Source organism: Schistocerca serialis, chromosome 2, assembly GCF_023864345.2.
Source record: "Schistocerca serialis cubense isolate TAMUIC-IGC-003099 chromosome 2, iqSchSeri2.2, whole genome shotgun sequence".
Classification (NCBI taxonomy): domain Eukaryota; kingdom Metazoa; phylum Arthropoda; class Insecta; order Orthoptera; family Acrididae; genus Schistocerca; species Schistocerca serialis.
Genome location: NC_064639.1, coordinates 85,154,764 through 85,181,821, shown reverse-complemented (window position 1 = coordinate 85,181,821; position 27,058 = coordinate 85,154,764). Strand labels below are relative to the sequence as shown.

The 27,058-nt window shown below is 40.9% G+C and overlaps 2 protein-coding genes across 2 annotated transcripts in view; both read left to right on the top strand.

Annotated features, from left to right (window-relative positions):
• LOC126455744 (Down syndrome cell adhesion molecule-like protein Dscam2) overlaps window positions 1-7,630 on the top strand; it is a 192,788-nt gene extending 185,158 nt beyond the window's left edge. The window contains exon 8 of the mRNA XM_050091512.1: window positions 7,320-7,630. Within this exon, the coding sequence (XP_049947469.1) occupies window positions 7,320-7,630 (311 nt within the window). The remainder of the gene's footprint in view (window positions 1-7,319) is intronic.
• Window positions 7,631-18,382: 10,752 nt separating this feature from the next.
• The window catches only part of LOC126455743 (Down syndrome cell adhesion molecule-like protein Dscam2), a 408,979-nt gene continuing 400,303 nt past the window's right edge, over window positions 18,383-27,058 (top strand). Inside the window, exons 1-2 of the mRNA XM_050091511.1 lie at window positions 18,383-18,407; window positions 18,587-18,794. Coding sequence (XP_049947468.1) covers window positions 18,383-18,407; window positions 18,587-18,794 — 233 coding nt within the window. The remainder of the gene's footprint in view (window positions 18,408-18,586; window positions 18,795-27,058) is intronic.

The window sequence follows — 27,058 nt, the reverse complement described above, 5'->3', positions numbered from 1 at the left end:
TACTGTGATGCTCTTTCTTATCTTTCTGGATTTTGTGTTGCTTATAGGCAACATACTTTCCCTTCAAGATGCAGTCAGAATCCCCTCAAACCCACAGGGTGTATTGTGACATTAAGGAAACGGTGGTAACTGTATTATAATGTTACATGAAGAAAAATCGTGTAAAACCAACACCCCTGAAAGTTATTCATAACCAGTATCGAAATCCCTCTCATTACAAATCTCTTGGTTAATTGCATGTACTTGCAGACATTTGACCCAATTTGCATTAGGACAAAGAGAATTCCATCAGTTTTCAGACTTCCCTCAGAGTTTCTAAGTTTAATTAAAAATGACATTCAAGAAATTGACACTAGATGGAAGCTATTGGAATATTCATAGACAGAAATGAACAGTAATTATGGGGCTGGATCCTGGAATGCAGTCCCTAAGTCAAACCAGGGAGGTGGCACACCTATATCTTCCAAGTTATCAAGCATGATGATGCATTTGTGGTATACCCAAATTCCCTAAGTTATCAGGCATGATGATGCATTTGTGCATATCCCACTTATCAGCTAGTGTGGAGAGACTGTTTTCAGTGATAAACGGTATAAAAATCAAGCTAAAAAACAGATTCAGCTTGAGAATAATTACAGGAATTTCAGGAATGAAAAATAAATGGGATATTTGTATATTGCTATGTTTCACCTATTAGCACATAACATCTACATCTGATGACTAATGACATCTACAAGAAAGTTGGGCACAAACAGGAAGAAGGCTACATTTGTGAGACAAATTACATAACTTTTTCTTAATCTTCTCTGTTATATTCAAGTAAATCATCATTTTATATTATCTGGTATTGCACTCCTATCTGCTGAAATGTTTAATCTAACCAAAAACAAAATAAGAGAAAAACAGTGCCTGTTTTGCGCATTCACCTTCGTATGAGATGTGTATTAACACACTGCAATATTCTGTGATAGTGAATCACTTTTAATGATACAATCAGTTTACTCTTCAGCCTGTCTCCCCAATTTTGTGCATTCTGATAACTAGTCTGACTAAGCTTTTTAATGCATCAACAGATACGTAAGAAATGCATGTCGAACTGTCAACACCGTTAAAAAAAGTCCTATATTTTGCTCTTCATTGCAGAAGACAAGGTGACAGGATGGACTTTTTAAACATTTCTAACAAAAAATCAGGTATATTTTATGAAAGACAGCATGTCGGCTGTGTATATTTCACTTTTTCCCCTATTAGTATGGAAAATGAATCTAAAATCTAATCTCTCTACAGCTATTTTTAGGTTTCATTTCCAATGATTGGAAACAAAAGTGATATACATACAGTCTATGGACTTTTATGTGCAAAAATGTACAGTCTGAGAAACTTGTAAGGGTTTTTCAGGATAGGTTGTGCTGAGAAATAGTTTTTAAGTAGAAATTCAGTACCTTTTGCTGTTTCTGAGTTAATTAGCATTGAAATTAGCCAATCAGGCTGTTGTGCATGCAAATTAGTGGCACATGAGGGACAGTGGTGCCAAACTTTTTCTTTGTGTGTTTTCCTCAAACCGAACAAGACAGTGTTTCATAAATTGGACATGGGTTGGTAGTAAGGATCAAGCCCAAGCCAAAGTCTGAGCCGTCTCGTGCACTATCATCTATGCTATGAGAACAACTGCCACTAACTGTATCTGCTGGGCTCCATGAACTTGTGTGCACAATAGCCTGATTGGCTAACTTCGATGCTGATCAACTCGAAAATGGTGCAATGTATCAAATTTTTTCTTAACAATTATTCTTCAGCATTGGCTAACTTCAATGCTAATCAACTTGGAAATGGTGCAATGTATCAGATTTTTTTCTTAACAATTATTCTTCAGCAGAACCTATTCTGCAACAGCCTTACAAGCTTTTGCAAACTGTTTCTGACCAACTTGTATATCTTGCACTGTTTCTTGTACACCGCATAAATACATCATGGATCTGTTAAAAATGTGACAAGCTCTTCATTTCTTGCATCTCCATTAACTATACTCCTTGTATGATGTGTCCCACAGACATCTCCAGTCTTTAAACTTCTCTGGAAACTCTGTCATCAATGTTTTTGCGGCCTCACTCTGTGTCATCGTAGCTGTATTTGAACAGCGTGTAATGGCATGCGCATTGAGAAGAAGTGGAACCTTTGTCAGGTGCTTGGCACATTATTGCTACACACTGCACAATTTGTCGGGCTGAAGTGGAGTGCAGATTGGCTGTCAGGTGGTCACATGCAAGCAACCACACAACAACAGCAATAATAATAATAATAATAATAATAATAAAATTTGTCAGTTGGCTGGCCAACAACCTTACACATGTACAATTTATCTGTTAGTCAGCTGATGAATTGGTAATTGTGTAGGACCTGCTAAGTACAAATTCTTTCAAGTTTCCTGTGTGCATGGACAAAATTTCTGTTTCCTCCAGTAGATAGCATAGCTGTAGTGATGTTTCAAAATCGCATCTCCAAGTGATGTACCCTACAAGCATCAAGTCGTTATCAACTTCCTGATTTCATAGAAAGAAACTGTGGGGAATATTTGCAAATGTATGTGAAGTCTATAAAACACCTGTAGTCAACTGGAGTACGGTTGGTTGCAGGGAATATCAGAAAGGGTTCAGCAGCACCTCGTGACTGCAGAGAGCAGGGAGACCATTGCTGCTGCAAAGGAACTGTAAATGCAGCTATCTATGATCTTGAGAACTTGGGAGTGCTTTCATGATGGTTTCCAAGCTACCTTACAGTGGAATGCAAATCTCACAGAAAAACATTTGTTCTGAGATGTTGCAAAACTTTGAAACATTGGGCGAGGTCTTTTTATTGCAGATTGTGACAGGTTATTTTTATTTATTTAGTGTATGGCTCATAACATCACAGTAAAAATTACAGAAGCAACACGATAAAAAAAAAATCGCATATGTATAAACAGAACAATAAATAACAGTTTGTATATAAGGACACCACCAATTGTAAATTTACACTCACAGAAGAGCAATCACAAGCAGACATCCAGCTTAGCTAATATATAGTCGATTGCCTCTTGGGTCACCATTAGGAAATCCTGTGGGTCACCCTCATATGCCCTTAGTGGGCATTCCTGCATGATGTGTTTGACCGTCTGTCTCTCAGCGCCACAGTCGCAAGCGGCTGAAAGAAGTTTACCTTATCTGTGTAAGGAGTCGGCGCATCTCCCACAGTTGGTTCTGATGCGATTAAGAGTTGACCAAACTTTACGAGGGCAATCAAATCCATTTGGTTTACTAAAGATGCATGGCATACTGTGGCAGTTCACTGCTGTTCTGCTCTCCCATTCCTCTTTCCATCGGTCATTTATTTTAAAGTTGGTTTGGTGCAGAGCCTGTGCGGTCTTTAGTGGAGGATGCCTAGAACGGAGTCGGTTTCCTTGGATGTCATGAGTATCTTCATGGATTTGTAATTGAGGGTTGGTCATGATTTTTTGAAATTCTCTAACCAGAGCATGTTCTCTGCGCAGGTTAGGAGGGGCTATGTTACTGAGAATGGGCAGCCACACTGTAGGAGTTGGCCTGATTGTGCCTGATATAATACGCATTGTTGCATTAAGTTGGCTATCTACCATGTGTGTGTGTTTTCTGTTGAGCCACACTGGGGCACATTATTCTGCCACTGGATACACCAAGCCAAGTGTGGATGTTCTTAAGGTAGATGCTGTGGAGCCCCAAGTGGTGTCACAGAGCTTCTGCAATATGTTGTTACTTGTTTTAAGTTTCGCTGCAGTTTTCGTCTGGTGTTCTTTGAATGTTAGTGTCCTATGTAGGGTAACCCCAAAGGTACTTCGGGTGTTTGTTGTAATTTTGTAATTTCCCGTCTAGATGTACATGTAGTACTCTGTTGGCCATTTTGTTGTTCAAATGGAAGGCAGTTACTTCCATCTTTGTAGCACTAGGTTGTAGCCTCTATTTTCTAAAGTACTCGCTGAGAATCCCTAGGTCACTCGTAAGGATATCTTCGGCAGTTTCGATATTTCTGTGGGCTGTTGCTAGAGCCCAGTCGTCAGCATAACCAAATTTGCACGATCTGGTTGCAGGCATGTCAGTGATGTAAAGGCTGAAAAGAAGGGGCGCAAGGACAGAGCCTTGTGGGAGTCCATTATTGAGTTTCATCTGTTTACTTCTCTCATTCCCCATTACTACTTGGAAGGTTCTATTTGACAACATATCCTCAATGAGGTTGGTTATCTTCTTGCAGGGGACGGCACAGATTAATTTGTACATGAGCCCCTGTTTCCAAACTGTATCATAGGCTGCCATTAGGTGTATGAATGCTGCAGCTACTTTATGTTCCTTCTGGAACCCCGCCTCTATGTATGTTGTCAGTGATAGGACTTGATCTGTACAGCAGCGATAGGGACGGAATCCTGCTTGTTCGATAGGGATTTTTTTGTGTGTAGTTTGGCCTATTCTGTTGAGGAGCAGTCTTTCTAGTAATTTATAGACCACACTAAGAAGGGCAATGGGGCAGTAACTCTCTGGTCTATCGCCTGGTTTACCAGGTTTCAGGACTGTGATGATCTTTGCTCATTTAAGTGAGGGAGGAATGTTACCCACTTGGAGAATGTCCGTAAAGAACTTAGCCAGCTATTGTTTTCTGTAGGCTCTGACATGTATGAGGAACTCAGGGTGGATACCATCGAAACCCGGAGCTTTGCCTGATTTAACCTTCTTCAGGGCATTGGTAACCTCCTCAATACGAATATCTGATGAATATTCTGAGTCCATTGCACGGGTCCTTTTTAATGTTTCTAAGTCCTTCTTCACTTATGTTGTGTGCTTTCTATCTCGTGGGGTTCTAGATGCAGAAACTATGTGGGATGCAACTTTGTTGGGAGATATTTCATCCTTTCTATGTTCAGGTGGATTTGTGCCTCCAAGTTTACGCAGTATGGACCAGGCTTGTTGGCTTGACTTTGAAAAGTCTAGATTTTCAACAGTATTCTCCCGTTTATGCCATCTAATAAAGTCGATGTTATGTAATAGTTCATCTGCTATTTCCCGGTCCCCATTCTTGAGGAACTCCGCATACAGGTCAATGCATATCCCTGTCCAACCAGGAATGTATTTTTTGCAGTACCCTCTGGGGATCCCTGTTTTCGCAGGGCTAATGACCGCTCCCACAAATCTCTCATAGCTCTTGCTGGTTGGAGGGATCCAGCTCAAGGTATAATCAAGTTGTTCAGAGAATTTTGTCCAGTCAGCTTTTGTAAAATTCCACCTTGGTCGAGGGTAAGACCTTATTATCGGGATGGATATACCGATATTAATAAGCACAGGGCGGTGCTGGCTATGAGGGAAGTCCGTCAGGACCCTTCTAGAGGCTGCCAGTGGTTTATCATTTGTATCCGTCAAAACAAAGCACAGATCCGGGTTATAGTCGCAGTTCCATGCGGCTGATCTGAATGTCCCTCGGTCCTTGGCATCAAAGACCAGATATGTACTTTGTTCCTCAGACCAATCGACCAGCATGGCTCCATTGCTATCATTCGTACTATATTTCCACATTTTGTGGTGACTATTATAGTCCCCAAGGTATACGCTTGGGTGTGGGTGGATCTTTATCACTTCAGCCGGCCATGTAGTAGCAGGAGGTTTATAGATGTTAGTTACTGTAACTTCTCCTATTTTGATGACAACTTCATGGATATCATTTGCAATGGAGGCTTCAACTAGAAAGGCGTCCTCTATGTCCCCACGCACATATGTCGCAATGCCATAGTGTCTGTCATACGTGGCTCCAAGTAGATCATATCCCAGTATCCTTCCTCTAGCTTCAAGTTGGACTCTATTTTCAGCATGAGTTTCCTGTATGGCTACCAGGTCAATGTCGTTATCGTGTAAAATTCTCTGCAATACTTGACATTTTGCTCTGCTTATGCCCTCAATGTTGAAATGGCAGATTCGGATGCATGGTCTGAGATCCTTTGTCAGTTGGTCCCTAAAAGGACCGTTGTATGTATCTTGCATAGCACTTTGTCTGTCGTTCTGTTTCACTGTGATGTGGGGCAGGAATTCTTCGTTCGGTGTGCCGCCAGTTGTGTTAGTTCATTTAGCATTACCCAGGGTGCACCACATGGAGGCGAACTAAATTTACAGGTAATGAAACCATACTGAGTAAATGAAAGGAAAAAAAGGTTATGATAACATCATTCTCATGCATTGGAGAAGTGGCTTTGTGACCAGAAGGACTCTTGCCAACAAGGAATACTGCACTTGGATCTCACTGGAGGAGTTCCGTAAGACTTGGAAGGAGATTATATGGAAAAATAGGGTGTCTAGTTAAAACATCATTCTTTCATATAATTTTCATTGCGAGAAATAAATAATTGTTGAAGAAAAAACTGTTGAGCATTACTTTATGGGCAACCCTCTTATGTGTAAATGACCAGTATAATGATACGTGAATAAATATATTTTTAGTAAATTAATGCAGGTACTGGTACTATGTTCCTTGAACAACATGATCCACATCATAATGTGTTTGCTTATTTGATTATTGGATTACATAAGCAAGTAAAGACATACAGGTTTGTAGATTTAGATAACGGGTGATACTGTGAACAATACATCGCACTGACACCATTGTGAATATTTCTAGTTAAATACAACATACATTCTATTCTTCCAAGAAGAACACCTTCGGTACTCCTAACTGTGGAGTCAAGCATATTCTTCACTAAGCATCACTAGTAAGATTGTTAATATGTATTGAATGTAGTAGTTAATGTTGTTTCAAATGAAAAAAAAACACTATTAATCCTATTATGTTTATTATGTAGATTAGAATACATATTACCTATCTTTTGCAGCTAAAATTTTATTATTGGTTCAAAAAACATGTATTATTATTTCAAAAAAAATGTTTCCCCTAATCATATTAGAAAGCAACAGTAGTTTTTATGTCTCCCATTGTTTTGAGTGAGGTCAAGCACTACACGCAAGCAAGCAAGTGAAATTCAAAACTGTGACATGTAATTAATTTAAAATTTTTGTGTCCATCTTGTGCTCAAACATTGCACAAGGACCAGTAAGCACACAAAAAGTATAGAAGATATAAAAAGCAACAGATGAAGTCTAGTACAATTAGATGAACAGTGTTTGGCTGAAAACAACACGGGTAGTAAATGTTCTGTTGCAATAGACAGATAATATCTATTCTCATCTACATAATAAATGTAATTGAAGTGTCAACTGTGGTAGAATTTCTGCACATATTAGCAACACAATTAATTCTTATTTTCATATTTCTTCCAGAGGCGCCAGAAATTGATCCAATAATAGTAAAACCAGACCTCCAAGAAGGCATGCGGATGAATCTGATGTGTGTCGTCAGCAAAGGGGACTTCCCAATTGCTATACAGTGGCTAAAAGATGGAGTAGCAATAAATTATGAACAAGGAGTGTCTGAGAAGAGTTTTGATGAGTATTCGAGCACCCTCAGTTTCAACAGCCTTATGATGAAACATACCGGAAATTACACTTGTCAGGCATCAAATGCTGCTGCTTCAAGGAACTACACAGTGGAAGTGGTTGTTAATGGTATCATGTTTAGTAGCAGTTTATAGTCTGCAACTAATTTCTCTTTAAAATTATCTCACTTTAAAATTATGTCAGGTAATTCCAAAAACCGTTGTGTTGAGGTCAAAATATTAAATCTGCTGAAGTTTTGTTATAGCACAGTATATTGATAATTTTCACTTATGGACCGTCTGACAGCAACTGAATAAAACACAATTTTAGTGCCATACGCATTTCGCCTTTATTTTCTGCAAGGCATCATCAGTGGCAGGTTGCGTTGACAGTTTCTTACATATTACGCTCCTGTTGCATTTTTGGTGTTGTTCTTCTTCCTATGAGCGCCAATTTGCTGTTTTTTCCGCATTCCACAGCACTATGCACTGAACGCTTGTTTTAATGTTAATAGGTGGTAAATTTGTCTCCCTTCTTCTTTTTTATTAATTTTTTTCTAGATACCATGTTATTCCCATTATTAAATGATTTATATATCTATGCTATTATAAAAGTGTACGTAAGTTCCACATCTCCTAATCCATTGAACTGATTTCAACCAAAATTGGTACACATATCACTGTCTTACATGAACCACAGTGGTGGTAAGAACCACACATCTCACAAAAGAGTGGGGCTGAAAAAGAAGTGTAACTTTCGACTCAAATAGCCAGACTATCTTCATCTGGTATTTGAGAATGAAAGCCCTCAGTGACTTACAAACAGATTTACACATACTTTCAAAATTTTATATTTGTTTCCAGCTGACACCCCTCCACTAATTGATTTAAGCAAAAACATTTTATAACTTGCTCATTTTCACAGTTTGAGAAGTACGACTGTTGCATAAGGATGGGCAGTATGGCTTTACTTCTAACTCTATTCACAACACATTCCACAGATGGTATCCACATATTCCGTTGAATGTACCTAGAAAAATTTATCATTGTATGACACACAGTTCAGGAAATATGACATCATAAACACTGAGATGCATGAGAAACTGCCGAATCATGCATGATGTTTTAATTTATTACTTATTGACTACTAATTCTATTTGCTGGATGTACCAGCAAAATTATATCATTGTACAATATACAGTTCAGGAGGTACAACGTCATAAACATTGAGATCCATGAAAACGAAACTGAATTGTGAAATTTGCTAGAGATTAAGGAGAAATATTTATACAAATACATGTGAAATATGTTAAATATATGTGGCATTTATGTAAGTGAGCAAAGTCACAGGTAATAAGCTGTTCCCAAACTCCTGGTTTGATTTCAACGAAACTTGGTACACATATTACATACTTTTTGGGTAGAAATATAATGGGGTAAGAATGAGCAACCTTCAGTGTGGTGGGGTTTATGATGTGAGGAGAAAACTCTGGAGGAGGAGGTGGACAGACAGAAAAGGGGGGGGGGGGGGATGGTGGGCAGAGAGAAGAGGAGATAGAAATGGTCAGAAAGGGGATAGGAAGATATATACGGACACAGAGTGAGATGCTAGGAGATGGGCAGAGAGACGGAATGAGGAGCAGATAGACTTAATGGAGCCATTGGATAAGCAGCTGCCAGCAGAAAGTGTATACTCCTAGCTCACTTATTTGTTACATAGTTTAATTCTTAATTTCTTTGTGTGTTTTTGGTACTTGCATTGTTTCATTCGTAAATTTGGGGTGTATTATAGTATTTGAGAGTTGTAGAATCGTGTTTTAGTACCTGAATAGTGTAAAATCCCGTAGTCAGCATTACTGCATTTACTAGGCAATCTTGTATTTTAATAACCGTTTAAATTTTGTGTCGATTTCTTTGTGCTCTCTGTACATTAGTTCAGACGTTCTTTGCACAACAGTTTTTAGCGTGGATAGGGACTGCAACTGCTGTGTTCGGATGCAGGCTGAGTTTGCATCCCTTTGCTCCCAGCTTCAGGCAGTGTTGGCTTCGGTCACACAGCTTGAGGCTGTTGCCAATGGGCATCACTGTGGGGGGGTACGGATGGGGGTTTGTCGGGGATGGCCAGCTCGTCCCACGCATCCCCCGATTGGACTATGACTGTGGCTGCCTGGGATACTGCCCACATTGAGGCTGATCCCTCACCTGTGGTAGAGTGGGAGGTCATCTCGAGGTGTGGCAGGGGGCAAAAGACATTCTGGAGGGCTGAACGGAAGGCCTCTCCAGTTTGTCTGACGAACCGGTTTCAGGCTCTGTCTCAGGCTGATACTGATCTTCGGCCGGACATGGCTGCTTGTCCTGTTCCGGAGGTTGCCCATCAGTCTGCAAGATCCGGGCGGTCGCAGAGGGTGGGCTTACTGGTAGTTGGGAGCTCCAACGTCAGGCGCGTAATGGGGCCCCTTAGGGATATGGCAGCAAGAGAGGGGAAGAAAACCAATGTGCACTCCGTGTGCATACCGGGGGGAGTCATTCCAGATGTGGAAAGGGTCCTTCCAGATGCCATGAAGGGTACAGGGTGCACCCATCTGCAGTTGGTCGCTCATGTCGGCACCAGTGATGTGTGTCGCTATGGATCGGAGGAAATCCTCTCTGGCTTCTGGCGGCTGTCTGATTTGATGAAGACTGCCAGTCTCGCTAGCGGGATGAAAGCAGAGCTCACCATCTGCAGCATCATCGACAGGACTGACTGCGGACCTTTGGTACAGAGCCGAGTGGAGGGTCTGAATCAGAGGCTGAGACGGTTCTGCGACCGTGCGGGCTGCAGATTCCTTGACTTGCGCCATAGGGTGGTGGGGTTTTGGGTTCCACTGGATAGGTCAGGAGTCCACTACACGCAGCAAGTGGCTACACGGGTATCAGGGGTTGTGTGGCGTGGACTGCGCGGCAAGTACAGAAAGGGCAGCAGCCTCAAAGGGTGCGGGGCAAAGTCAGGACATGCGGGGACCAAGCAGCAATTGGTATTGTAATTCTAAACTGTCGAAGCTGCATTGGTAAAGTTCCGGAACTTCAAGCACTGATAGAAAGCACCGAAGCTGAAATCGTTATAGGTACAGAAAGCTGGCTGAAGCCAGAGATAAATTCTGCCGAAATTTTTACAAAGGCACAGACTGTGTTTAGAAAGGATAGATTGCATGCAACCGGTGGTGGCGTGTTTGTCGCTGTTAGTAGTAGTTTATCCTGTAGTGAAGTAGAAGTGGATAGTTCCTGTGAATTATTATGGGTGGAGGTTACACTCAACAACCGACCTAGGTTAATAATTGGCTCCTTTTACCGACCTCCCGACTCAGCAGCATTAGTGGCAGAACAACTGAGAGAAAATTTGGAATACATTTCACATAAATTTTCTCAGAATGTTATAGTCTTAGGTGGAGATTTAAATTTACCAGAAATAGACTGGGACACTCAGATGTTTAAGATGGGTGGTAGGGACAGAGCATCGAGTGACATTATACTGAGTGCACTATCCGAAAATTACCTCGAGCAATTAAACAGAGAACCGACTCGTGGAGATAACATCTTGGACCTACTGATAACAAACAGACCCGAACTTTTCGACTCTGTAAGTGCAGAACAGGGAATCAGTAATCATAAGGCCGTTGCAGCATCCCTGAATATGGAAGTAAATAGGAATGTAAAAAAAGGAAGGAAGGTTATCTGTTTAGCAAGAGTAATAGAAGGCAGATTTCAGACTACCTAACAGATCAAAACAAAAATTTCTGTTCTGACACTGACAATGTTGAGTGTTTATGGAAAAAGTTCAAGGCAATCGTAAAATGTGTTTTAGACAGGTACGTGCCGAATAAAACTGTGAGGAACGGGAAAAACCCACCGTGGTTCAACAACAAAGTTAGGAAACAACTGCGAAAGCAAAGAGAGCTTCACTCCAAGTTTAAACGCAGCTGAAACCTCTCAGACAAACAGAAGCTAAACGATGTCAAAGTTAGCGTAAGGAGGGCTATGCGTGAAGCGTTCAGTGAATTCGAAAGTAAAATTCTATGTACCGACTTCGCAGAAAATCCTAGGAAGTTCTGGTCTTACGTTAAATCAGTAAGTGGCTCGAAACAGCATATCCAGACACTCCGGGATGATGATAGCATTGAAACAGAGGATGACACACGTAAAGCTGAAATACTAAACACCTTTTTCCAAAGCTGTTTCACAGAGGAAGACCGCACTGCAGTTCCTTCTCTAAATCCTCGCACAAACGAAAAAATGGCTGACATCGAAATAAGTGTCCAAGGAATAGAAAAACAACTGGAATCACTCAATAGAGGAAAGTCCACTGGACCTGATGGGATACCAGTTCGATTATACACAGAGTACGCGAAAGAACTTGCCCCCCCTTCTAACAGCCGTGTACCGCAAGTCTCTAGAGGAACGGAAGGTTCCAAATGATTGGAAAAGGGCACAGGTAGTCCCAGTCTTCAAGAAGGGTCATCGAGCAGATGCGCAAAACTATAGACCTATATATCTGATGTCGATCTGTTGTAGAATTTTTGAACATGTTTTTTGCTCGAGTATCATGTCATTTTTGGAAACCCAGAATCTACTCTGTAGGAATCAACATGGATTCCGGAAACAGTGACCGTGTGAGACCCAACTCACTTTATTTCTTTATGAGACCCAGAAAATATTAGGTACAGGCTCCCAGGTAGATGCTATTTTCCTTGACTTCCTGAAGGCATTCAATACAGTTCTGCACTGTCGCCTGATAAACAAAGTAAGAGCCTACAGAATATCAGACCAGCTGTGTGGCTGGATTGAAGAGTTTTTAGCAAACAGAACACAGCATGTTGTTATCAATGGAGAGACGTCTACAGACGTTAAAGTAACCTCTGGCGTGCGACAGGGGAGTGTTATGAGAGCATTGCTTTTCACAATTTATGTAAATGACCTAGTAGATAGTGTCGCAAGTTCCATGCGGCTTTTCACGGATGATGCTGTAGTATACAGAGAAGTTGCAGCATTAGAAAATTGTAGCGAAATGCAGGAAGATCTGCAGTGGATAGGCACTTGGTGCAGGGAGTGGCAACTGACCCTTAACATAGACAAATGTAATGTATTGCGAATACATAGAAAGAAGGATCCTTTATTGTATGATTATATGATAGCGGAACAAAAACTGGTAGCAGTTACTTCTATAAAATATCTGGGAGTATGCGTGCAGAATGATTTGAAGTGGAATGATTGGTAAGGCGGGTACCAGGTGGAGATTCATTGGGAGAGTCCTTAGAAAATGTAGTCCATCAACAAAGGAGGCGGCTTACAAAACACTCGTTCGACCTATACTTGAGTATTGCTCGCCAGTGTGGGATCCATACCAGATAAGGTTGACGGAGGAAATAGAGAAGATCCAAAGAAGAGTGGCGCGTTTCTTCAGAGGGTTATTTGGTAACCGTGATAGCGTTACGGAAATGTTTAGCAAACTCAAGTGGCAGGCTCTGCAAGAGAGGTGCTCTGCATCGCAGTGTAGCTTGCTCGCCAGGTTTCAAGAGGTCGCGTTTCTGGATGAGGTATCGAATATATTGCTTCCCCTTACTTATACCTCCCAAGGAGATCACTAATGTAAAATTAGAGAGATTCGAGCATGCACAGAGGCTTTCAGACAGTCGTTCTTCCTGCGAACCATACGTGACTGGAACAGAAAAGGGAGGTAATGACAGTGGCACGTAAAGTGCCCTCCACCACACACCATTGGGTGGCGTGTGGAGTATAAATGTAGATGTAGAGGGGGATGTTGACAGATGGGGTGGAGAAGATAAGACAGAGGTGGGAGGAGCATGTGAACAGGGAAAGGAAAGAGGAGGAGATGGACAACACAGGTGGAAGAAGAAACGGGCAGGAGGAGGGGGAAGAGTAAATGGACAGAGAGGTGGGGAGGGTGAAATGGACATATGGCTCTGAGCACTATGGGACTTAACATCTGAGGTCATCAGTCCCCTAGAACTTAGAACTACTTAAACCTAACTAACCTAAGGACATCACACACATCCATGCCCAAAGCAGGATTCGAACCTGCAACCGTAGCGGTCGCGCGGTTCCAAACTGAAGAGTTTAGAACCGCTTGGCCACTGCGGCCGGCGAAATGGATGTGGACAGAGAAAGAGAAGAGAGGGAGATTGACAGTGAGAGGGAAAGAAGAGATGGAGAGAGAGTGGAAAGGAGGAGAAGGACTAATACAAGATTTGAATAAGTTCATATCCAGAGATCACTGGGTACTCAGCTACACGAGTTTCATTAGAAAACTAGTTCAGATGCACTTGAATGCTGTTGAATTTGTCAAAATTCTGTGCTCACACTGGTAGGCCATAAAGAGTGTGTGTGTGTGTGTGTGTGTGTGTGTGTGTGTGTGTGTGTGTGTGTGTGTGTGCGTGTGTGTATATGTAAAGATCTTTCTAAACTCGCTCCATGTGAATTGATTATTTCGATCTGGACCCTTCTCTGTCTTTTACCTCCACCTCCTCATCTTAGTAGTAGGATGAATAGAGTGAGTAAATTCTGTGTGCAGACACAGGAGATGATGACTGCAATTTGTGAGGAGCTGAAGATGCTGTTGACTGTGGTCAGACATATTCAGGCTGCTGCCTGGGGTGTAAGGTTAGCAGAGCAACTAGGGCATCACATGGAACAGCTCAGGTGTTGAACGTTTCATCCAGGGGCTCGGCTGCTGAGTCACCTTGCAATTTACAAGGTGCACAGCATCTGCCAGATTGTAATGTGTGTGCATCACTCGATGTGGAGAGTTAGTGTGGGGATTGGTCATCTGGCCACACCCATTCACCCTGTGAGTGGACAAGAAGCTGTTCCTTCAGCAGAGTCAAAGCAGGCGCATGGGGGATGTGTTAGCTAGCTATTGAGAACTCTAATGTAAGGTGTATTATGCACCATCTTAGAGTCAAATGTGCACTTGGAAAATCGGCTGGGGCCCCTCATACTGTGAGTGGACAAGTGGCTGCTCCTTCAGTAGGGTCCAAAGTGCCATGCAGAGGGAGGCATTTGCTAGTTATCGGGAGCTACACTGTAAGATGTGTTATGGACCACCTGAAGGAAACAGTGTTCATGGCTGGAAAGAAGTCTATTGTGCACTCGGTAAACCTGCTGGGTAACCTCATCTGAGATGTGGAGGAAGCTCTGCCAACAGCTGTCCAGCGTACAGTAATCTGCAAGTTGTGACTCATGTCAGTGCCAATAATGCCTGTCACTTAGGTTCTGAGGCTATCCTTTGTTTTTACGGATGGCTAGCAGAAATGGTGAAGAATACTTCGTTCATGGGGTGTAAGCATAGGTCACAGTTTTCAGTGAGTTGATCAGGGCCTGCTGGTTTGTAACCGAGTGAAGGGTCTCAACCAGAAGCTCCATCAATTCTGTGGCAGCCTTGACTGCAGATTTCTGGACCTGGATTATGGAGTGGTGTGTCCGGGGTGCTTTACAAAGAAGAAGCAGCTACTCAGGTAGTGGAGCACTTGTAGAATGCACATGTGGCTTTTTTGGGCTAGGTGATAGTTTGAGGTCTCATGATGGAAGTTCACCAGCCAGTACGAGAAAATAAGTGATAGGTTTGAGGTCCTCAGTCAGTACACAGATAATTAAATCAGGTCACATATAAAGTAAAGGTACTTTGAATGTCAAAGTTTAACAGTAAATAGTTGAAACATTTGTAACAGTGTTTCAGAATTAACTGCCCTCCAGAATATCTGTTGTGCTCAAATTATACTTTGAACTAAGAAGTGAATGAAACCCAAAGTAGAATGCTCCAAAGTATGAAGTGGAGCATGGAATATATATTGAAAAGACAGGTTAGACACCATGGGGAAGGAGGGAGTTGTTCATTGCAGTCGACAAAAATATTATGTGTATGGAGGCCAAAATCGATTCTGACTTCACATTTATCTGGACATAATTAACTATGTAGGTGAGATCAAGTTAATCATTCAAAGAAAGTGTACACTCAATTGTGCAGAAATACCCTGATCATACAGTATTAGTTGGAGGTAATTTTGACCTGCTTGAGTGTAGATGGGGACATTTATGGTTTCATTGCAGATGGTATGGGCAAGCAGTCTTTCCGTAAACTTTCTTGAACAGCTAGTTTAATAACACACACACGGTGGAAATATTTTTGATACTGTAGTTACAAACAGGTCTGGTATTACTGGCAGTGTCAGTATAGAGACAGAGATTAGTTATTGGAGTGATGATTGTTACCCAAGTTAAACCCACAAGTTGGCTAGGAGAGTTTTAATACTGAACAGAGCAGATAAGAAGTTGTTAGCCTTGTACTTAGATGAAGAATAGACATAATTTATTTTCAATATGATGGATGTCAAGAATTATGGGCAAAGTTTAAACTGATTGAAATTCTTGCTTGGGAAGATGCATGTGCCAGTAAATGGATTAAGGGCTGAAAAGACCGACCATAACAAAATTTGGAAATTGCTATGGAAGCAGATACTGTTGCACTCGTGGTTAAAAAAGTATATAGAAATATTGACAGGAAAAAGTTTGTAGAAATTCATCAATCTAAGAGTGATGTGCAAATCGTATAACTTTCACCGTCATACCGTAGTGAAGGATTTTTCCAAGAACATGAGAAAAGTCTGGTCTTGGGTGCAATCAGTAAATTAGTTGAAAGCTTCCGTTCAGTTATTCATAGACTAGTCTGGTGTGCCAATAGAAGACAGCAAAAGGAAGGATGTTTCAAATTTCATGTTTCAAAAAATAATTCACACAGGAACATCATACAGGCATAAATGATTTGAACATTGCACAGACTCTCATAGCGATGATGTAGAACTAGGCATCCCTGGCATTGAAGAGCAGCAAAAGAGTTGAAACAAGTAAGTCATGATGTCCATATGTAATCCTAATTTGGTTTTACTGATTTTGCAATGCCCTCTTACTTAGCTTGCATTGATCATGAATGTGTCACCCACTGCAAAGTCCCAAGTGACTGGAAAAAACACTGGTAAGTCCTGCATATAATAATGGTAAAAGAATGAACCTGCGAAACTACAGTCAATATCCTTAACATCGGTTTGCTGCAGAATTCTTGAGCATACAATAAATTTCATTGAGACAGAAGAGCTGCTGTCCATATATCAGGATGGATTTAGAAAGCTTCACTTGTGCGAAACCCTGCTTGCCTTTCCATGCACAATATCCTGTGAAACATGGATGAAGGGCAACAGGCAGAATCCATTTTCTGAGATTTCTAGAAAGCACTCAACATGGTGTCCTGTTACAGACTGTTAATGCACTTCAAGAGCATGTAGAATAGGTTCCTGGATACGTGAGTGGCTTGAAAACTTTTTAAGTATTTGAACCCATTGCATTTTTCTGGATGGCAAGTATTCATCAGAGACAAGTGTATAGTCGGGAGGGTCCCATTGAAGTGTGATATGACCACTCTTTTTCTCTGTGTACATAAATGATCTGATGTAGAGAGTGAGCAGCAATATGGAACTGTTTTGTTATGATGCCGTAGTGTGGGGGAACGTGTCATCATTGAGTGACTGTAGGAGGATGTGGATGACTTACACAGAATATTACTTTAGCATGATGAATGGCAGCTTGGTCTAAATACAGAAATATATAAGTTAATGCTTGTGAATAGAAAAACCAATCCTGTATTGCTCAAATACAGAACTAGAGCTATGCTGCTTGATACTGTCATGCCAATTAAGTGTACTAGGCAAATAATTGGAAAGCGGTATAAAATGGAATGAGCACATACACTTGGTAGTAGAGAAGTTGAATGGTAGACTTCGGTTTATTGGGAGAATTCTAGGAAAATGTAGCTCATCTATGAAGGAGACTGTGTATAGAACACTGGTATGATCCATTCTTTAGTACTGTTGAAGTGTTTGAGATTCCTAACAAGTTAAAGGATGACATTGAAGCAATTCAGAGGTGTGCTTCTATATTTGTTACAGGTAGGTTCAGTCAGTAAGCAAGTATTACGGAGATGCTTTGTGAACTAAAATGGTACTTCTTGGAGGGAAGACGACGTTGTCTTCACAAAACACTATTGAGACAATTTACATAATCAGCATTTGTGGCTGTCTGCAGAACATTTCTACTCCCGTTAACATACATTTACCATAAGGACTATTAAGACAAGGTAACAGAAATTATGGCTCATATGGAGGCACGCGGACAGCAGTTTTTCTACATCTACCTCTACAACATACATCACAACATACCTAACAGTGTGTGGCGGAGGGTCTCCTGGTACCACTAATTCCATTCCCCCTTCCCTGTTCCACTCGCAAATGGTGTGTGGGAAGAAATATTCTTGGTAAACCTTTGTATTAGCTCTGATTTCTTGCATTTTGTCATTGTGATCATTTTGCAAGATATGTGTGGGAGGAAGAAATGTCTAGTCCACTCTTCCCAGAAAGTGTGCTCCAAAAATTTCAGTAGTAAACCTCATTGTGATGCACAATACTCCTTTTGTGATTGGAGCAGGAAAGAAAATGATTAGTAGCGATACAAGGTGTCCTCTTCCTTAGGTTGCCTTGTGCAGTATGTAGCTAGGTGAAGATGTAGGTCTTAACTTGAGAAAAAAATGAGACTGAATTCTGAAATTGGTTTAGTGTTGGTAAATGTTTTTTGTGTTGATTTCATTTATTGTGCTGTTTGTGACATCTGATTGTAGAATGCAGCTATATTATTTAAGCAACTTGATCATGATTTCAGCATTATTCTTTCTTTGGTTTTCAAGCACATAACAGTTTCAGCACCCAAGGAAAAATAACATTTTGCAAATTAAAAAGTCCCAGTGAATGGTTGTAAGTCTGACATAAAATAAATTGCCCTAGTCAATGAAATGGAGTACTCTTCTTACAGAAGATGACAGAAACAGCCACTGTTGGCAGTCTGTAGTTAACTGTTCTGCTTAGATTATATTGTCAAAATGATTGTAGGCCAGTTTAATTTTAATCACAATACACTTTATAATAACCTCTTTTCAGTTGAGTTTATTTGTGTTGTTGCATACTGAATTCTTTACATGTGCTTTTCTGACATTTAGAATGATATTGTAAATACTTGCAGATGTCTGTAATAGGAAACAAACTTTCTTGTGTACAGTTCCCCCTTCATGGAGAGCAGAGCCTGCTGACACAGAAACCACAGTTGGAAGAACAGTATCATTGTCATGTGCTGCTGAGGGCTACCCTGTCCCTAGAATACAGTGGAAGAAAGACAGCGGCTCCCAGCCACCTGTGTATGAAGAGCTTGATGTTGTGATGAGCAATTACAGGTGTGTGAAGCAACAGGAAATTCTATGATTCAGCATCATTATGATTTTTACTGTAAAATGCATTTGGTTTAATTCTGTATGGTGACATGACCAAGATGACCATTTACTAATAACAGAGGCATCGAGCAATAAATATACACTCACCTTACAAATTTCATGGTTCTTCAGAGAATGTCTGCAGGAATGTATAAACATGTGCACGTGAGCGCATGCACGTGCCCCCCCCCCCCCCCCCCCCCACGCACACCACACACACACACACACACACACACACACACACACTCACTCACTCACTCACTCACTCACTATCTTCACAGATTCGAACAGACTCAATGTATCCACACAATGGTGTCAATGTGATGTCATCAGACCAATGCCTAAGATAGTGGAGTCATACTGACATCTGCTATGGAGCTTGTAGTGGTAAAGGTTGGCATTATTTTATTTAGCAATAAGATCTCAGCTTTCTAACTAATTGCAGTCCTTCTTTTCTTTGAAAATTGTTTTTGTGCTTTTGAATTGCTATGGCCTCTCTGTACATCCTAGCATAGTAGTTTTTGGGTACATTAGAGGAATGAATTTGGTGGTTTCTCAGTCCTAGTGCATGATGCGCTACTGCTGATTTATCCATCTTGCCCAGGTGACAGTTGCTCTTGTATTCCTTAGGCCAGGTGCTAATGCTTGTTTTTGTAGTTTCTATTTATACTTGGACCAAGTACAAACAATTTTATTTGGTTTAAATATTGTATCAATACTCTAACATGTTTTCTGAGTGCTTTGGTAATGCAATCTGTGACAGTTTTGACAAATGTAAGGAAGATATTCCACTTAGTTGGTTCTTTTTCATAGATAGGGCACTACATCCTAAAAGGTCTAGAACTTCCAATGAAAAAGACCCAACTAAATGTAATGTTTTCCTTCCGTTTGTAAAAACAGTCACACATTGAATTAGCATAATACTCAGTAAACATGGTATTGATACAGTGCTAAAACCAGCAAGAAATATGAATGAATATTTGAACACTGCAAAAGATCTATACCAGCCACTTGCCATAGCAGGAGTACATAAAATACTTTGCACTTGCAACCAAGTGTGCATAGGAACTACAAGAAGAAGCATTGATACGCGTCTTAAGGAACACGAGCAGATGTCGCCTGAGTGAGATGGATAAATCTGCAGTAGCAGATCATGCAATAAGACCAGGAAACCACCACATTCATTTCCCTGGGACTGTGGCTTTAGTAACAACCAATAGTTACTATGCTAGAATGTACAGAAAGGCCATAGAACTTCAAAAGCACAAAACCAATTTGAAAAGAAAAGGAGGAGGATTGAAATAGGCAGTGCTCTGATGATGCTTGAAGAGACCGTTGCATGGATACATATAAACAGTTTGGCTTGCTGAGCTTGTTCGGATCTATAACTGGATCTTGAGTTGTTAGAGCCTCTGATGATGTCTCAAGCATTGCAAGATGAAATGTTAGGCAGGAAATTATGCCTTATGCTCATAAAACAACTATCAGCAATTACTGAAATCCCGTCCATGAAAGTCTGCTTTCTGTGAAAATTTATTTTAATGACATTAAACTGTATTTAGATAAACTCATGAACTGAAAATACTTATCAGTTAAGAATGTTTCAGTTTTTTGTTGTGTTTGCTCATGTTGTCCATCAGCACCTTTAGTTCACAGGTGAAATGGTTGCATACTTTTATGGCAGAATAATTCACCTCTTTCTGTCCTATAGCCAGGTTAGTGAAAGCTTTTGTTGTTTGTGCTGTTACATCTATGAATGCTACTGTTTTCAAGTTTTGAACAGGTGTTAATGACAAAACTTTATAAGGAAGCAAACTATTGTTAGAATTCCCAGTTGCTGAAACAATTGTATCCACTAGGTTTTGGGGTGATACCAAAGACAATATTCTGTGTAGGTTTTTGTACAGTGAGTATCAGTGAATCAAGAACCCTCTCTAGCTTGAGCAGAAATGTTCTGAAGTCAGAGTTAGGGGACCTATAAACAACAACAATTAGAAATTAAGTTTCACTAAATTCAACTGCCCCTGCACAACATTCAAATACCTGTTCAGTGCAGTACCGAGATATGTCTACAGATGCAAATGGAATACTGTTTTTTTACATTAGTGGCCACTCCCCCACTCCCCGAAGAACTCCTTGAAAAATAGCCAGTTAATGTGTATCCTGGTAAAGGAAGCCTCTGAATGTCAAATTATTTAAGTGGTGCTCTGATATACCAATAATGTCAGAGTCGACATCTATAAGCAGCTCACTAACGTATTCTGTAGTACCTCTTATATTTTGATGAAATATGCTAATTCCTTTTCTACTTGGATACATGACCTCTGAAGATGATTCCTTTGTTAGAGGTACTTCCTTTAAGCTGGGGTAAGTGTCAGCTGACTTCATTCTAAAGAAGGTGCAGCTCTAACACCAACTACTATTTGAATTTTTCTATGAGTGATCCCTCCACCACCCACTACACTATCATCTATAGGCTTTGCCAGCCTTCCTTTCCCATACCTGCTGACATGCGGGCCATGCCTAGTGAAACCCAAACTGTTGATAGACTCAGCCAGCACCACTACAATATGAGCCATGCCCTCTGCCATCAGTGCCTTCTCCAGCCCCATGTTAACAAGCCTAACAGCAGAATTCAGATGAGGCCGATCAAGATGCTGAAACAGTTGCACAAAATACATATCTGTGCCACCAGTTTTAAGTAGCTGTCTTTACCAGGTCATCACCTACATTGTATTCTGCATCCCTATGAAGACTGTTCCCTGCTCCACCCACAATCACTACCTGATCCTCTCATAAAGTTCTTACATAACTCCCCTATGTTAACAGTCATATGAGCCAACCCTGCACTAGGCTTCACAATGCTGGTGACTTGGTACTCACTCCTCAACACTTCCTGCTATCCCACACCTCTGCCATGTGAACTACCTAGCAGCAGAACCTCCTTCCTTCTGTCACAGTTTGCAGGTGAATTAGGCCCCCTAACTGCTGAGGACTGCTGCCATGTTTCCTACACCTTCAGCTATAAGAGGCTCCTCTCCACCCAACTCTTTAACAGTTGGTCATATCTGCTGGTTATATGCAAAGACCAACTGTCTGAATATCTCCAATGTATTTCTGACTGGTTCATTGTGGACCTCACGTACACCATTGTGTATTAAACCGGGGACTGAGAAACGATGGAGAGGCTTCATCCCACTGTAGCCCTCAGTGGTTCACAACCCCACAGCAGTCCACCCACCCCATCCTACCCCACCGCCACCCCACACTGAACCCAGAGTTATTGTGTGATTCGGCCCACAGTGGACCCCATGGGGAACGTCTAATACCAGACGAGTGTAACCCCAAATGTTTGTGTGATAGAGTAATTATGGTGTATGCATACATGGAGACAGTGTTTCCGCAGCAATTGCTGACATAGTGTAACTAAGGTGGAATAAGGGGAACAAGCCTTCATTCACTGAGTTGGATGGGAAACCGCCGTAAAAACCATCTACAGGCTGGGCGGCATATCAGACCTCAACACTAATCCGCCAGGCGGATTCATGCCAGGGACTGACATGTCTTCCTGCTTGGGAAGCAGGGCATTAGACCATGTGGCTAGCTTGGTGGGCTGCACTTAACACCATAGTATGTCCTTTCTTGGAAATATTTCAGTCTTTATTTTATGGATGATAAATGCTGGCGTCTTACTATTTTCGTCCACTTAATCTGTGTTTATTGTTTACATTTATTTGCAATCAATTTCAAAGAAACTAGGACTTCATCTCCAGGCACTTGAGCAATATACACAAAGTACAACTGTCTGAATATCTCCAATGTATTTCTGACTGGTTCATTGTGGACCACACGTACACCATTGTGTACCCTTTTCAGTCTGAGTACTTCTCTCATGATGTTGCATTCTTATTGTTCCCTCTTGGTTCATGTATAATATGTATTACCACTCTTTGCCTTAAGCTTGTATCTGTTTATCTGAGAATTCTGGACATCCTTCACCATTTTAGATTATTGAAAGCTTTTTATACATGAACGAATCTTATGAAAGTCTTTTGATTTTTCTAAAGTCTTGCCTCCATTATCAAGCACAAAATCAAAACTGCCTCATTGCAGCTTTTACGTTTCCTAAAGTCAAACTGATTGTCATGTAACAGATTTTCAACCTGTGGCCTCATTATTCTTGTGAGCAATTGGATGCATGAGCTGTTCAGAATAAAGATACTTCGACTGTCACAATTTTATCAGTAAACTGTTGAAGAATTCATAATAAAACTCCCAAATTTACTGCCCTCCAGGAAAGTTCTTGCACTCAAATCATTCTTGGGACTGGGAGCTTGCTGAAACTTGAAGTGGAAAGCTCTGAGATATTTAGTGAGTCATGGAACATACATCGGAAAGACAGATTAGAGGCCATAGGAGGGCAAGCTTTTATTTCAGTTAACAGAAATATTGTCTCTATTGAGGTCAAAGTTGAGTGTGACAATAAAGTCATCTTGTCACGTATAACAGGTGTAGGTGAAAATAAGCTAATTGTTGGATGTTTTTACCAGCCACCCAATTATGCCCTGGCAGTTCCAGAAACATTCAAAGAAAGTCTACAGTCAGTAGTGCATAAGTACACGAATCCGGCAATACTAGCAACTTTAATCTACTGAGAATAGACTGGGATGTCTATGGATTTATTGTGGGCTGTACAGACAGACAGTCAGGTGAAATACTTTTGAACATCTTTTCTGAAAAGTGTCCTGAGCAGCTAGCTCAGCAGCCTACACGCAGTGGAAATATCTTAGACCTGTAGCTACAAATAGGCTGGACCTTACCGACAATGTCAGTTTAGAAACAGGGTTTAGCGATCATGATGCCATTATGGGAATTATGATTACAAAAGTTAATAAATCAGTCAAGAAAGCTAGCAGAGTGTTTCTGCTAAATAGAGCAGATAAGCAGTTATCACGACCTCACTTAGACAGTGAATTGTTCCAGTAAGATGGATGTAGAGGAATTATGGACAAAGTTTAAACAGACTATAAATTGTGGTCTGGAGAGTTACGTGCCTAGTAAGTGCCTAAAGGATAGAAAAGACCCTCCGTGGTTTAATAATGAAATTTGTAAGATGCTGAGGAAGCAGAGGCTGTTGCACTCTGGGTTCAATAGGGGACCCACAAACAATGACAAACAAAGGTTAGTAGAGATTCATGCATCTGTGAAACAATGTATGCACAAAGCATACAACAACTACCACCATCACACCTTAGCAAAAGATCTGGCAGAGAACCCAAGAATATTCTGGTCATATGTAAAATTGCTAAGCAGGTCTAACGGCTTCCATTCAGTCCCTTGTTGACCAGCCTGGTGTGGCAGTTGGAAGATACCAAAACGAAAGCTGAAGTTTTAAATTTCATGTTCAAGAAATTGTTCATGCAGAAGAACCTAACAAACATACCGTTATTTGACAGATACACAGACTCCCTTATGGACGACATGGAAATAAGCATACCTGGTGTAGAGAAGCAACCGAAAGATTTGAAAAAATAAACACTAGGTCTGGATGGAATTCCAGTCTGATTTTACAGAGGGTGATCTATGGCACTAGCCCCTTACCTAGCTTGCATTTATCGTGAATCTTTCACCTAGTGCAGGTGAAAGTAGCACAGGTGACTCCTTATATAAGAAAAGTGAAGGAACAGATCCGCGAAATTTCAGACCAATATCCCTAACTTCTGTTTGCTGCAGAATCCTTGAACACATTCTCAGTTCAAATATAATAAACTTTCTTGATGCTGAGGAGCTTATGTCCACGAATCAGCATGGTTTTAGAAAGCATCACTTGTGCAAAACTCAGCTTGCCCTTTTCTCACATGATGTACTGAGAACTATGAATGAAGGGCAACAGGTAGATTCCATATTTCTAGGTATCTGTAAAGCATTTGAAATGGTGCCCCATTGCTGGCTGTTAACAAAGATATGAGCATATGGAATAGGCTCACAGATATATGAGTGGCTCAAAGACTTCTTAACTAATAGAATCCAGTATGTTGTCCTCAAGGATGAGTGTTCAACAGAAACAAGGCTATTGTGAGAAGTGCCCCAGGGATGTGTGGTAGGACCGCTGTTGTTTTCTGTATACATAAATGATTTGGCAGTAAGGGTGGGCAGAAGTCTGGAGTTATTTGCTGATGATGCCATGATGTATGGCAAGGTGTCAAAGTTGAGTGACTGTACGAAGATACAAGACGACTAAGACAGAATTTCCGGTTGGTCTGATGAATGACTGCTAGCCCTAAATGTGGAAAAATGTAAGTTAATGTGAATGAGTGGGATACAATAATACTATTGTGCAGCTTGACACAGGTTGTTTAAATATCTTGGTGTAACATTGCAAAGAGATATGATGTGGAACGAGCATGTGAAAACGGTGGTATGGAAGGCAAATGGTCAACTTTGGTTTACTGGAAGAATTTTAGGAAAGAGTGGTTCACCTGTAAAGGAGACCATATATTGGATGTTGGTTCAACCTATTCTTGAGTACTACTCGGGTGTTTGGGATCTGTACCATGTCGGATGAAGGAAGACATTGAAGCAATTCAGAGGAGGCCTGCTAGATTTGTTACCGGTAGGTTCGAAGAAAGCTAAAGTGTTATAGAGATGCTTCGGTAACTCAAATGGGAATCCCGGGAGGGAAGGTGGTGTTCTTTTCGGGAAACACTCTTGAGAAAATTTATAGAACCAGTATTTGAAACTGACTGATGAATGATTCTGCTCCCACCAACATAATCGCGTATAGGGACCACGAAGGTAAGATATGAGAAATTAGGGCTCACACGGAGGTGTGCAGACAGTAGATTTTCCCCTTGCTCTATTTGCGAGTAGAACAGGAGGGGAAATGAAAAATACATGGTACCTTCCACTAGGCGCCTTATGGTGGCTTGTGGGCTATCCACGTAGTTGTTGATGTAGATGAAAACTCTGCCAGGTACATAATTGTTAACTGCAGAGTACATGTAGAAAGAAATAACTAAGGTGATTGTGCGACAGTTCTCACATAAGTTATGTATATGTGCCTATATCATTTCGATGATGTACTACAAGGACGCTAATAAATTGAATTGAATTGAATTCTCTATAATTGAGATTATGTGGATGATATCCTTCTGATAGTCCATTGTAATATAACTAGTTGTGTTGATTATACAAACTAACTTGTATAATGATTTGGTTGGCAGTTCCCCCCAGTGATTTTAGAAACTTTGGAGGAATTTTATCTATGTCTTCTACCTTATTTGATCACAAGTTTCCCAAAGCTCCATCAAACTCTGACTCTAATAAAGTATACCCAGTGTCATCCAGTTCTTCATGTGTAATGTCTGCAGACAGTTTCTCCCCCTCATTGAGAGAACAGGGTACTCTTTCCATCTGTACATCCTTTAATGTGCTTTTAATAGTGGAATACTGTCTGCATTCTGAATGGAAATGGATTTGATTTCAGTTTCATGAAACGTTATGGAGACTTTTATATATGCTGGAAGCAGTCTTCCTGACACCTGTTTCCTTCCTTGTTCTTCACAATTTTCTTGCAGTCATTTCTCCTTAGCTTCCTTGTACATTCAACTGATTTCATTCCTAAGTGGCTTATATTTCTGTGTACCTTTCTTTCCCTGAACATTTTTGTATTTCTTTCTTTTATTGAGCAGTGGAATTATTTCTTTACAGTTATATCCTTCTACATATATATGTCTTGTCCAGCTTCTGTGACTGTCCTCTTCAGTTGAACCGCCTTCTATGGTATCCACATCTGCATGACTACTCATTTACTTGGTTGGGTAAAATATCTATTCAGCAAGTGGTGGCAGAACACACCCATGTAACTGTTGTGATTGCAAGCTTTTGGAGCCAGTGGCTCCTTCTTCAGGCAGAAGGGTTGAAGGGGAAGGAAGAAGTGCAAAGGAAAAGGACTGGAAAGGTCTAGCTAAAGGGGTAGGTTTTGGGGAAAGTCAACCAGAACTGCAGGTCACAGCAGACTTACCGTACTTCTGATCCCAATCGGTAAGTCTCCTCCGACCTGGAGTTCTGAGTGACTTTCCCAAAATCTACACCTTTTCCTAGACCTCGCCAGTCCTTTTCCATCACACTTCTTCCTTCCCCTTCAACCCCTCTACCTGAAGGAGGAGCCATTGGCTCCGAAAGCTTGAAAATCACAACAGTCTTCTATGTTTGTGTGTGTGTGTTCT